The sequence below is a fragment of the Podarcis erhardii genome (genome assembly GCF_964252035.2).
Source record: "Podarcis erhardii genome assembly, chromosome: 1".
NCBI lineage: Eukaryota > Metazoa > Chordata > Lepidosauria > Squamata > Lacertidae > Podarcis > Podarcis erhardii.
The window spans coordinates 98,075,598-98,088,930 of NC_138497.1; the positions used below are offsets into that span (position 1 = coordinate 98,075,598).

Consider the following 13,333-nt stretch of genomic DNA (forward strand, 5'->3'; position numbering starts at 1 on the left):
GTTTGGTTGAAATGCCTAAAAATGAATAATGTGAGTCAGGATTAAATGTATTGGCTTAAATATTAGCAGCAATAAAAATTATGTGAACACAATGGGCCAGATTCAACTAACCCGGTACACTTGCGGAAGGCAGTGCAAGGACTCTCACTAGCACAATTGGGCTTCCCCACCCCACCCCTGGGCCTCCTCCAAATCCACTCTGGAGGGTCAGGAGAACCCCAGAATAGCATGCAGAGGGAGGAGAGAGGAGACTATTTGGCCTAGCAAACAGAAATGCTTGCACTAATGGAACAATCATATAAGCATGATGTTAGATTCCACCCTTTATCATTCAGAATGGAAGGAATTGGATATGGCTGAAAAAGTGAAATTGTAAATGTTTAAGAGATGGGAATCAGTAAGCTGAAATATTTGGAGGGAAACATCCTCCCTTTGTTCACATTATGAATGCAATGTACAGTCTTGAGCCCAATACATACAAAACATTTGCTTTGTTGTGATTCCCTCCCTCCTTGATTCTGCATGTTTCTGTACATCACCACTTGGAGACTGCAGTGTTAAGTAGCATATAAAAATTGTTGAAATAAATGCCAAAACTATTAATAATACAAATTAAATTCAAAGCCAGCACTTTATTTTCATTCAGTATTTCTGACAGGGAGATTTACAGACAGGGAAGCACTGATTTGATCCTGAAAAGTATTGTGTTCTGCCCAAGTTAGTAAAGTTTATCTGCCTACAACTATTTTTATCTTCCATACACATCCATTAATTTTTCCATTTATTGTAACTTGTTAATCAGACAAAATGCTTTTATTATCTTAATTCATTCACACAATTTTTCTTGCAATATTTCCTTTTTAATTATGGTTTTTTAGATGACTGCAGCTAGCAGCACCTTGGATTCTGGTTGAGAAGAGCCACTAGAATAGGGTAGAGAACCCGTGGCCCTCCAGACATTGCTGGACTCACATCATCTCCAGTCAGCATTGCTAATGGTCAGAGAGGAAAGGGGGTTTGGGAGTCCAGCAACATCTGGAGAGCCCTGCAGTAGACCACAGACATGCTGGATCAGGTACTTGATATTGGACCCAAATCCAGCAGTCCAGAGCCCCAATGACCATAGCCGTTGAGCTAGACTCCACTCTAAGGATCAGCCTCTTCAAGAGCCTCTCCACCAGGCCTGCTCTTGACTTCAAGTAATAAACCTGATGAAGCAATGGAGAGGTTGAAGGCCAGAGAGCTGCTTATTGAAGGCTATCTGTTTTCCCGCAAGGGGAGTGGAGCCTAGGAGGGATAATCAGGCCTAGAGAGTCTATAAGGGCTCAGTGAACATCAACTACTCAACACAACAAGTAAACTCTCTGGGACCTGTCCAGGGTTCTGAAGGGCCTATCCATTACCACTCTCATCTCCTAATTCTAGTTCTTAGCCTTTGAGTGGATATGTACAGTTCCTGCCTGCCAGTCACCTTCTGTTACTAACAGCCCCAGACCAGCTTCTTACAAGCTCCTCCACTGACTCATCATCATCAGGACAGTTTCCAACAAGCATTAGGGTTGTTCTTGTCAGTGTTGCTCACCTATGGTTCATAGCTTTAATTTAGATGTATTTTATTTATTTTATTATACCATTAAAAGTCTAAACTAAATGCATTGGAATAGCAAATAATATTAAAATTACAGTAACAATTCTAAGCTTCTTTATCTGAGAGTCGGCCTCTACTTCAGAGTAGATAAGGTATTGGACTGCATTGTTGAGGCTGCAGTCCTGTTCTTAGTTTCTTAGGAATAAGTCCTATTGTACTCAATTAGATTTTTGATCATAAGATTGCCTTGGTTTTTTGGTTCAGTGTCTACATTTACATTTTTGAACATAATGGATGGCACAATGCCTTTGTTCCATTACTGCACAGATTGTTGTTGTTAGAATTCAGGCTCGGTCAGAGGTATGTGCCTATCTGTCGAGGCACCGGCTGAATTCCTTTGACCTCCCTCCGGCGACTCCCGGCAGGAAAAACACACGAGGTCCGTTCCGGCGATTTTCCTCAGGCTGTGAGAAAAACACACCAACTGCTTCTCCTCCTCCCTGCTCTCCAGCATATCCCCAGGGAGGGGAATCAGACTCAGACAGAAATGTATCTACATTGCTTTTATTCCTGTCTTTAGCAGTCATACAGTAAAAGATGTCTGCTCTCTTCAACAAACAGAGAGAAAACTCCAAACTCCACCCATGTACATCCTGTACAGGTCATAAGACACACACTGAGCTCACATCCTGTGCTCAATAAGGAGAATGGACTGCCCCTTTGTTTCCATGGCAACAGTCACATACATCCTGTCTGGCTTTGCAGCCACAAGCAGCTGACTGAGCTGCTGGAGCCTTTGCTTGCTGCAGCATTGCTGCTTTAGAATAACAGTTTAGTCATGTCCGACTCTTCGTGACCCCATGGACCAGAGCACGCCAGGCACTCCTATCTTCCACTACCTCTCTCAGTTTGGTCAGACTCATGTTTGTAGCTTCGAGAAGATACAACTGCACAGATACTGCACAGATTATCACTTGCAAAATGTAACTCCCCCCCCCACTGGATGTAGCCTGCACCCTCCTCCAGAAGGCTGGAAGGAACCCAGGGGATGCAGGGGTAGGAGAGGTGGGAACATTCCCTTGCACAAGAGTAAATCATTGTGCTATTAGAACAAGAGGCTTAGAGCTACTTTTGATACCAAGTCTTTGCCTTTAAAGTCTACTTACCCTCAGGTAGCACAATGGGTCAATGTGTTTGGCTGTTAACCAGAAGGTTGGTGGATCAAGCCTACCCAAGGATGGCTGTGGGCAGGATTCCTACATTGCAGGGGGTTGGACTAAATGACCCTTGGAGTCCCTTCCAACTCTACTGATTTTAAGAAGTAAGCCCTGGGATTTACTCCTAGTAAGTACATACAGGATTCAAGCAAGTGTGTGAAAATGTAGCCAATTATTCCAGTTGGAAGCTAAGCAACAGTTTGAGCAAAGTGAGCTATGCAATTGGTATCGTAGAAAAAGGCAGTGCAATTAAAAATAACAACCATATCCAGATGGATCAAGAAAACAAGCTCATCATGCTGTCAGTCAGTCTGACACAGTTTTACAGTATATCATCCAACATTAAATATCAGATAAGGATAAGTACTTATGAATAAAGATTTGATCTTTTTCAGCAGATGTGTTGAGGTATGATTCTAATACTTGGCTGTTACGTTTGAGATTGACTTCACAACACAGATGGGGGAGAAATTCATTTGGTTCATATTTTAAAGTTCACTTTCCAAAACAACATGTTAAAGAAAACCCTGCCCTTCTCCAAATTTTGCATTGTAGTTCTCCAACCAAAGAATGCATACAAAATGCATACATTACCGAAAAGTGCATGCAAGAATGTGTATATTAGTGAAAACAGTGCACAAAATTCATTCTATTATGGGGAAATCACAAAAAAATGTACATACCAGGCAAAACTGCATACGGAAATGAACACTGAAATAAATGCTAATGAAAAATGCACACAAATTTTCATATGGATTTCCTGCTTTGATTGCAAATGTATGTGGAAATGGGGAGAACCAAAAATTAATGTGAACAACCGAAACTGACAGATTTCTCCCTCTCTACTCCACAGTACTTCTTCTGAGTAAAATATGAATTGGCTCACACATATATCATTTATATAATTACCTCCACACATTCCAGCGCTGCTCTTCCAGCTGAGTCAGCAAATGGTCAATGTATCTATTTGAGTCCATATATTCCTGTGATAAAAGAAATTGTTCAACAAATTAATTTGTGTTAACTGATGGAGGTTTCAATCATACAAAAACTGTAGTTCATCAGACATGTATTTTCTCCTGCAGTGTTGTTGTTGTCACTATTAATTAGTTCACTTCCCATAAGGCATCCCAAAGCAATTTACAATATAATCAAAACAATACATACAGAGAGACAGAGACAGAGAGTTTAAAACAACAGTAGCACATAGATAAAATCAGTTCAGGTAGTGTTCATAGTGGCTTTGAGGAAATGGCATGGGAAAATGGAGATCCCACCATGGATATCCCAAGTCACAAATAATATGGCCATGAAAAGGATATTACCGGTAATTTAATTCATGTAAATGTTCAATAGCTGTTGCAAAGAGAATAATAGACTTGTAAGAGTTTGGGAGTGCCCACATCTTATCATCTTCTACCAATCTGAAACACTTTGTGCCACTTTTTAGATAAATGGGCTGGATCCAGACTTTGCTGCTGACAGCGAAGGGGAGTGAGGAACCTTTCCTTTGTATCTCCCAGTGCCACCAACCACACTGATCTGGAAACAGCCTTTCTATCTATAGAAGGCAAAGTCTGGATCTCACCCAATGTAAACAAGCAAAAAAGGCAACCAGAAGTTAATCACTACAATGTACTTAATCACCGTACTATATCATTATATATATATTTACTGCTTTAAAATGGTTAAAATGAATTTATAAACTTGTTAAAGGAGGTTCGTGGTTGTGTGAGTAATAACAATTTTATAATTTGTATCCTGCCCATCTGACTGGATTGCCCCCGCCACTCTGGGCAGCTAGCTACTTATACTCAGCATGGAAGAGTATATTAAATTGTACACATTCTTTATTTTTTTAAGTAGCATATTCAACAATGTTTACATGAAATCTCTTTTCCATTGCCTCATATTTTTATGTTTGAAATGTTCTGTGCAAGTACTGCTTTTTTTCCACGAAAGCCAACATTTTACCAGCCATGAATCAATTGATTATATAGTAAAAGAAATACAACAACATAACTCTCCCCCCCAGTAACCGTTAAAGTAAACTTCTAAAAAAATAATCATGATTTCAATATTAAATGCAATCAAAAGGAGCTAGTAATCAATGCTGCTTTTCATTACACACAATGCTTATATTGCTGTGTATCTTTTCAAGAAAGGTTTTAATAATATGCAAAGTGTATAATGCAACAGTATGTGTCATCAGAACTTCTCTGATGTTTTCTGTACTCACCCAAATACAAGAGATGCACCCCTTTGAGGAAAATATCTTTCTCCACACATGGGTTGTTTGGCAGGCTTTATTATTGATTGAGAAGGCATGTGACTGTGGAATTGTGTATTGTGTAATGACAGGTCTTTGTTCAGCCATTTCTCCTCATAATTGAAAAGTGCAAGGTGGAAGTGTCATGAATAATGCATCAATGCCACATCTCTTTTCAGCATGAAGATATATGTTACAAGAGAACCACTATCATATTTCATGTACAGTGGGTGCCTTTTATTTTCCCAGCAATTTCAGGAACTCCCCAGTAACATCTCAGTAGATGCCTTAATTGAAAGACACCACCATAAAACATACGCAAGGAAACAACTTAAGCGATCAATGTGCTTTCCTTTTTTAAAAGACCAAATTCCATGTTAATAATCAGTTGCATTGCAAATTAGCCTGTGGCAGCTCAGAGCTTTGATTTTGACTTCTGCTTTGGATAACACTATGGCATACACTGGGCCATGTTCCATGCCAGTAGGTATTGTATAATTAGAACTATTTCTGCCATATAAAAAAATATCAAATGGTGAAGCATGCTTAAATCAGAGTTGGATCCAGATTTGCCATTCCGTCAATAGAATACAATGGAGACCCCCACTACAGAAAATGAGGGGGATATTATTTACATGGCTTCCTGCTTTCCCCTGCAACTCCTTCCACACAAGCATCCCTTCCCATGCTGGCAGCCCCAGCTTGTGGCATCCACCAGGAAAAGCCACCCAGTACAGAGAGTGTCACTTAACCTGTTCATTATGCCTCTTCTTCCATTGTCTCTTGAAACAGACAAATGCCAACATTTTAGTTTTGCAGTTCTGTTGGTAAATTATTAGAAACCAAAGCAGACGTCATATTCTAATACTAAGTCAGTGAAAAATTGGCAAATGCCTTTAAAGTTTACATGCACCATACAGAAAGATCTGAAAATCAAATACATTGAAATATGAAATTTATTTATTTATTTAAAAAAACCTATAGCAGTTGCTTTAACAAAGCATTTTGCATTGATTTCTTAATTGTTCAAAATTACTTAAGCATCAGCGCACATTTAAAATTAAATCTCAGCTGACGTGACTAAGACTGATCTATCATATTCTGAAGCCAATTGTTTTTATATTCCACTGTTGCAAATTTTGGCTGGGTGTCCTTTTCTAACATCGTTCTTTTCAAGCACACAAGTGTATACAGCATGAAGTCAAAAAGCTACTTTACAGCTTAGTTCTCCAGCCTTTATTCATGCTGAATACATTTTTACATAAGTGTCAATGGTGGACCTGGCTAGCAAGGCATCTCTGGCTGTACAACAAGGATTGCCTTCCTGACAAGACCAGGGTTGCTGTGGAATGGTGCTCCTTGGGTTTTATGAGAAACAAGAAAAGCAGTCTATTCTGGATGGGATTATTTTTATTTATTTTATTTATTAAATTTGTATACCACCCTTCACAGACCCCAGAGTGGTTCACAAGCAATCCAAGAATACAATATCAAAACACCAAATACATGATGAAAACAAGAACATAAAACAAATCAATAACCTATCCACCTGAAATATCAAGTGTGCACTCTGGGAATACCTCCTTGATTCAACTTTGCCCCTGGAGACTCAAGTGGCCACACTGGCACCTATTTCCAGCTAAGGCCAGGGGCAGCCTGAGCACAGTTACCTATTCCCTAGTAATATCACCATTAAGATATTATAATGTGGTTCATGCAGGGCTGCCTTTGAAGACAATTCAGAGATCCCAGCTGGTGCAAGATGCACCCACAATGGTGTTGAGTGGTACTCTTGGGTGAGACTATATAACACCAGTCTAAAGTTCTGCACTGGCTGCCTGATTGCAGAGGCAGATTTACAGCAGCACGATAGGTTCCACTGCACAAAGTACTGAGCCTAGGGTTGAAGACAAAATTGTGGGGGTGGACTGCAAAACTTTAAAGGCGAAGCCACAGTGCCTTCCTCTAAAAAAACCCAGGGTGTTATGACTGGACTAAAATGTAGCTACATATAAGGAAGGAAGGACAGATTCTCATTGAGACTGACTAAGGAGTTAAAATAATCAAGTTCTGAGCAGTCAGCATTTAACAAGGGCATGTAGAAACTATGCCATCGCTGAATCATTGTTTACAAGAATACAGGTCAAACAAAATAAGCTGAATATAAGTGATGGTTGTAAGTAACTGACCTCTGCAGCATATGGTGCTTGCATGTGAATCATGTATGTGATGGATCAAATGAGACAGGAGGTGTTAACCAGGCATGAGAAGTATTTATGTGAAGTGCTGGAAAAAATGTAGCAGAGTTCCCCGCTCCTTCTGTTTTCATGTGGGCATTCAGATAGTGCGATACCAACAGAGGATACTTTATACCAGTGTTTCTGAAAGCTCTCTTGATCCCAGCAATCTGACCCAACCTTTATGGGTCAAGTTTGGGGAAATTAATGAATGTTCTGCTCTCAGATCAAGGAAGAATGCAGACCAGAATAGTTTGCTCTGTTCCATAGAAGGGGAAGGAGGATGCCTTTCTTTGACGCCTTCCTATGGTATATTATGTCACAATAAATATGTTTTTTAGATGCCACAAGACTCTTTGCTGCCTTCTTCCTAATACCTGTTTGCAATGTCAGCTAATTATTATAAAATCTGTGCTAAGAAAATTTCAATAATAATTAGTTGGCAATGTGTCTGCCTCGTAATATGCCAGTATATTTTGAGACAAGTTCCATTGCACCTGAAAATAGTCCTTTACTTACAATGTAAACTAAACATAATACACATTTATGTGTGTCTTTTGCACCTGTGTGGTCTCTGAAGGATACTCCAAGGGTAGGGCATGCTTCACAAAAATCTGACCTTTATAAAACCAAATCAAGAATATCCAACTGTTGGGAGGCGCAACAGAACTTCGCTATTGAACGAATAAATGTACCCATCAATTTACAGTCATCCCCATCTCAGTTTTCTAATCAAACCTACTCCATGACTTGTACCAACTGGGAGCTATCACTATCATTCTCAAGTATCAGGTTCTGATTGGAAACAGACTGCAAATTTCAGGAGCCACACTGTGGTGAACATGTGCATCTTCTCAAGTAGCAGTGGCCACCCATCTGGCCAGCCAACAATGATGCATTATGAAATCCCACCACCAACAAAGCTCCTGAATGTGCTGGCTGATAAACAAAAACACAAAAATGTGTCAATTTAGAACTACCTCCTGCCCCCCCAAAAAATCCTCCCCAGGCCCCACTATTAACAAATGGCACTTGTAATTGGCCAGTGGTGAGTTAATGATGCTTTGAGTTTAAGTGCTTCAACCATCACTAAAAGGAACAAGGATTCTTGACTACCTTGCTTCACTTCACCATTACCATCATCAAACGGATATGAGCATTTCCGCTCTGTATATAAGGACCCTAAGAATAACATGAGAGTTATGTGGAGCCGTGCTCGCTTCAGCAGCACATATACTAAAATTGGGAGTTATGTGAAGCCAAAAAAAAAAAAATCCTATTAAACCTTCAGGAAGGGGATTGCAATCAATTCAGCTTATCCATTTTAGAACTAATAAAACAGACATAAAATTTAGGTGGAATTTCATCTATAAGCACCATCCATTGACAAAGCTAATGTGAGGGAGGGAAAGCCATCAAAATTCCTCACTCAAAGGTCTCCAGTTCAGTTGCCTAGACTCTCTTTATAAAAACATTGCTGACTTAGAAAATCATTCCCCAGAGCTATATACAGTAGCTCCTGTATGTTGTGACCTGTCATGAAGACACAGACATGAAAGATTAGCGATGAGAGGCCAACAGGAGTGCAAGGGCTGGGGCTTCCTTGTCTGCAGACATGCCAACACATTCTTTACCCCTTTAGTAAGACAGCTGAGAGGCATCTTGCTTTCATTGTTTCCTGCCGTCACTTTGTCTTTCTGTTCCACGTCTGACAGCGCACCCAGCTCTAGCCACAAACATTTTCTGCTGAAGGAACGGGACTTGTTAAGGCAGGTTTTAAAGTAACATCTGTTCTGCAGTAGCCGGCAGTGCTTGTCTAGTCAATGCACATTTATTTTCTAAGAACCATTGCTATACAATTAGTCTTATAGTTAGTGGGTGCACATTTATGCATGCATGTGTTTAGATGCGTGCGCACACACACCTAATGCAGACACAATTCAGTATTAGTAAAGCCCAAATGAGACTGTATACTGCTTACGTTACCATTGAAGCTATTTTATGTTCTCTCCTTTCAGTTGAACTTGTACCAGTTTTATTCTTAGTCTGGGAGAATAGAGAGTGTGTGAACTTCATACCCAGATCTGGTATGAAATGTCATTCATTTTTGTTTTGGATATGCCTTATAAGGTATACAATGACATCACAAACATGTATGGTGACATTTTACATAGATAGGAAGACGGTTTACTGAATAGAAATTTAGTCAAGAGCATAATACACTCAGCTTTAAATAGACTTAACAGTGATTTCGCCTCCTCTTGGGAAGTGTCCTGACCCTCAAACATGACTCCTCACATTACCTAGAGGAAGATAATAATAAAGAATTACAGGTTTCTACACTTGGGGAGGGGGTCAATACCTCTCCCTTGACCCTCTGACAAGATGACATAGTTTTCCACCTTCTGCAGACTCAGAGAACAAGCCCCCAATAACAACCCCATACAATCCACAACATAAAAGTCAGTACTTGAAGATTCAGACAAAGGCCCTTTAGGTCAGCACAGTCATCTCAAGGAGGAAGGAGCCATGACAATTCACATAAGACTTCAGAAGATCCCAGCTCTTTGCTAAGGCAACATATTCTGAAGCTCAGCTAGCAAGGCCCCTGGGGACTGACCAGGGTCCCGCCCTGCCTAGAGATACCTGCCTGGACTCGTATGGATCTGTTTCTTGCTTCTCCTTCCTGTGAGTCCCCAAGCCCCATAACAGGATAGGAAGCAAAGAGAATTCCCAAAAGCCTCACAAAAATATGATCCTCTGATTTTGTTCAAGAACTCAAGGTAAGTGAACTGTAATAAAATCCTATATTATGTTTGTAATACAGATATTCTCTGCGAGAAAGAACAAATGGAATGAGAGCTTGAGACCAAAAAAGATGAAAGGAAATAGGGAGGAAAGTCTGAATACAAAGTTTGAAGCCAAGACCATTATCCATTGCTCTGCCTGAATTTCTACCAGATGTGAATCTAACTCATTTTTATCATTTAGCACCTGTATTTTAAGGGAGTGATGGCCTTGCCCACAGATGTCTTCAAAAAGTAAGACTGAAAACTGCCCCCAATTGGAAATGAGTTCCCATGACAGCAGGGAATCAGGAGTCTTCCAGGCGAGAACTGAAGATGAAAGTTGAACCAATAGTTCAAAAAGTTCATATTTTACATCTTTTCAATTTAACATTTTTTTAAAAAGTAATGCATTTTAACATGGAAAATTCTCACTATTAAATATCTATACAGCAAGCTTTTGTGTGAATTATATTTAAGCTGTTGTCAGGTGACAGAGTCAGGAGCAGATCAGCAATAAAACACCCAGTTTTATAAAGAGTTACTTTATTCAAATAAACCAAAACAGTGCAAGCCTAGTGATCGCAGCAACTCTTCCCAGGAGGAAGTGTGAGGACCGACGGTCTCCACCTTCCTACCACTATAAGGCTCCTCCCCCAGGTCCTTCCCCAGCAACCCGAGGTTCCTTCATCTTGTCTCTCTTTGCTCTGCACTCTTCATCCCTCTCCGTGTTCTGGGAGACTAGTGGGAAGGGGACCTGGTAACAGCAGAATGGGGAGACTCTTTAGCACCCTGGCTCTTTAGCAGCCTGCTCCCACTCCTATCCAGCCTCCACTTCAGCCTCTGATTCTGGACTGCCCTTTGCCACAGCCACTTCCTGCTCACTAAACCCTGTTACCTCTTCAGCTTCCAACACCACCTCTACCCAGTCTGCTCCTTCTTCTCCCTCTGATCACTCATCATTGTCCCACCATCCATCTCCCCTCGGGGGTTCCCCAGCTGGCGCCTCCCACCACTGCTCTGCATCCAGCCAGTCCATGACAGCTGTAATAGGAATCTTGAATTGTACTATAGCTGCATGTGCACATCCATAAGCACCCACACATGCATATATATCTGCACACATATTTCCTGCCTTGAAGTATTTATAATGGTCCATATAAAATCTCAATAAAATTTATGGGATTTGAAGAAAACAACAACACATATTATATGTAGGCAGAGCATATATTCACTTTCTTTGGGGAAATTATTATTTTGGGGAAGTGGGTATGGAACTTATTTGTTTGAGACTCTATTCTTGCATTAATGAAGAACAACATTCAGTAAGGATACCAACCCCATTTTTAAAATAAATTTTTATTTTCAGCATGTACTGATGAATAAAAGTCCAGCCTAAGCCTACACTCTGTGTTTATGGAATTCTAAAAAAAAAAAAGCTAGGCATTTCCCAAACGCTGTCTAGTGAAAGTAGATAGCATCATGTGCCTTTGCTTAGAGAGGAAATTTGGCACAGATTTAGCAAAATGAAGTGGTCATTTTGAAAGGGAACCTACAATTCGAAAGTTCAGCACCATCCCAGCAATAGGCAATAAGTCTAGAAAAAGAACTTGTGGAATATGTGTCTGCGTGTCAAAATTGTCTCCAAACCCCAATAAACACCAATAAGCCCTAGTGAGATATTTTGTTCCTCAGAATCTATTTTGAATGAAAATCTGTATTTGAAAAAAAGCAAATTTAGTAAAAGTTGTTATGCTTGGATAATTCCAAAAGTTTTAATCCAGCAATTCATGTTCTCAGTAGCTACCATCATAAGCTTAACTTAGTGCCGTGAGACATTTATTGCTATTACATGTGAATCAGGAGCTACACCATGTTCAGAATGAAAATTGCCCCCTTCCTGGCTGCTATTTCCCTCAAAGGTGCTGCTTATAGTAAAAATAGATGGGGATTTTTACACCAAATGTACTGAAAAGTAGAGGGACAGTCTATCATTCACCCACCTTTGATAGTGCACATGGTATTTCAGGGCAGCTACAAGATGCTCAAAAGGTAAGTAATTCTCATGTGATCTTAAGTTGCTGCACAGTTAAGGAACCAAATCCCCATTTTGGTAGCTGTTGTGAAACCAACAACTGTGCACTTGCTGTGCACATTTCTAATAACTGTGTGTTCATTTGTCAGTCCTTTCCATTATCAGTACAGTAGCAACAGCATGGGATGCTAAACTCATCTCTGTGTCTGCGACATTTCATTTCCTTGTGTTTTCTGATTCAAAAGTGTTACATACCACATGGAAATCTCATTGAGCCGCCAGGATTATACTTGTGGAGGAGGCAATTAAAAAAAATGAAATGAACTATTTAATCATTTCTTTTTAAAAGCATTTGCATTAGTATCAGCTTAACAGTAGTTAAATAAAAGGATTCTGAAAAACCAACAATAATTCTCAAACAGGAAATACTTTCAAAGGGTACCATTTAACATTTTGAGGTGGGGGTGCACAGTAACCATATCCCTATGACAACACCAGAGAGGATTTGTATCTAACTGCAAGGATCTAATTTATTTCTCATATAATAATATCCAGTGGCCATTGTGAACATTTCATTATCATGGAAATTAAAGACAACACAAAGAAATTAATGTTTTAAGAGAAACCTAGCATGGTCCATTAAACTCTGCCTTTTATTGTCTGTATAACTGTAATAAGATACGTTTTCTCCCTTTCTGTAATATATACACATACATTTCTGAATAATGGGAGTAACACTTTCCATAAATTACATACGAAAGCTTTGAGGGCAAGCCACTAGCTCAGCACAACAGTCTTCATATTTCCATATAAATGTACACTGTGTACTTTTTTCTTTTCTCGATTGTCACACGCCCCATAAAGCAATACAATTTATCCCAGTAGATGTTAACTCTTGCTAATTTGTAACAATCACAAATCATGGCTAAGTTGAACAAAACGAGGATTTTTGCCATTATTACCAGCAAGGGCCAACAGGAGTTGGCCTTCAGAAAGAGATGGCAGTTGACTACAAGCCAGGATATGTAGTTAGACTACTATCTTCTGTGGTTTGGGCTAGAAAGAACAGGGAGAAGTCCCAATGCCCAGATCAGGCTAAAGGCTTTATATGTGTGGCAGTGACCCTACTTGGATAGGAAATCTCCTGAACAAAATCAATGCGCCCATGATGACATTCTCCAACCTGATCTAGCAACCTGGG

The 13,333-nt window shown here is 39.9% G+C and overlaps 1 protein-coding gene and 1 long non-coding RNA gene across 7 annotated transcripts in view; one reads left to right on the top strand and one right to left on the bottom strand.

The window, feature by feature from the left end:
- Positions 1-13,333, bottom strand: part of NCKAP5 (NCK associated protein 5) — a 647,162-nt gene that overhangs the window by 389,212 nt on the left and 244,617 nt on the right. For all 5 annotated transcript variants that reach the window (XM_081870239.1, XM_081870235.1, XM_081870238.1 and 2 more), the window contains one exon: positions 3,715-3,788. In XM_081870239.1, coding sequence (XP_081726365.1) covers positions 3,715-3,788 — 74 coding nt within the window. The remainder of the gene's footprint in view (positions 1-3,714; positions 3,789-13,333) is intronic.
- Positions 1-13,333, top strand: part of LOC309348755 — a 64,893-nt gene that overhangs the window by 15,339 nt on the left and 36,221 nt on the right. The gene's annotated exons all lie outside the window — the stretch shown is intronic.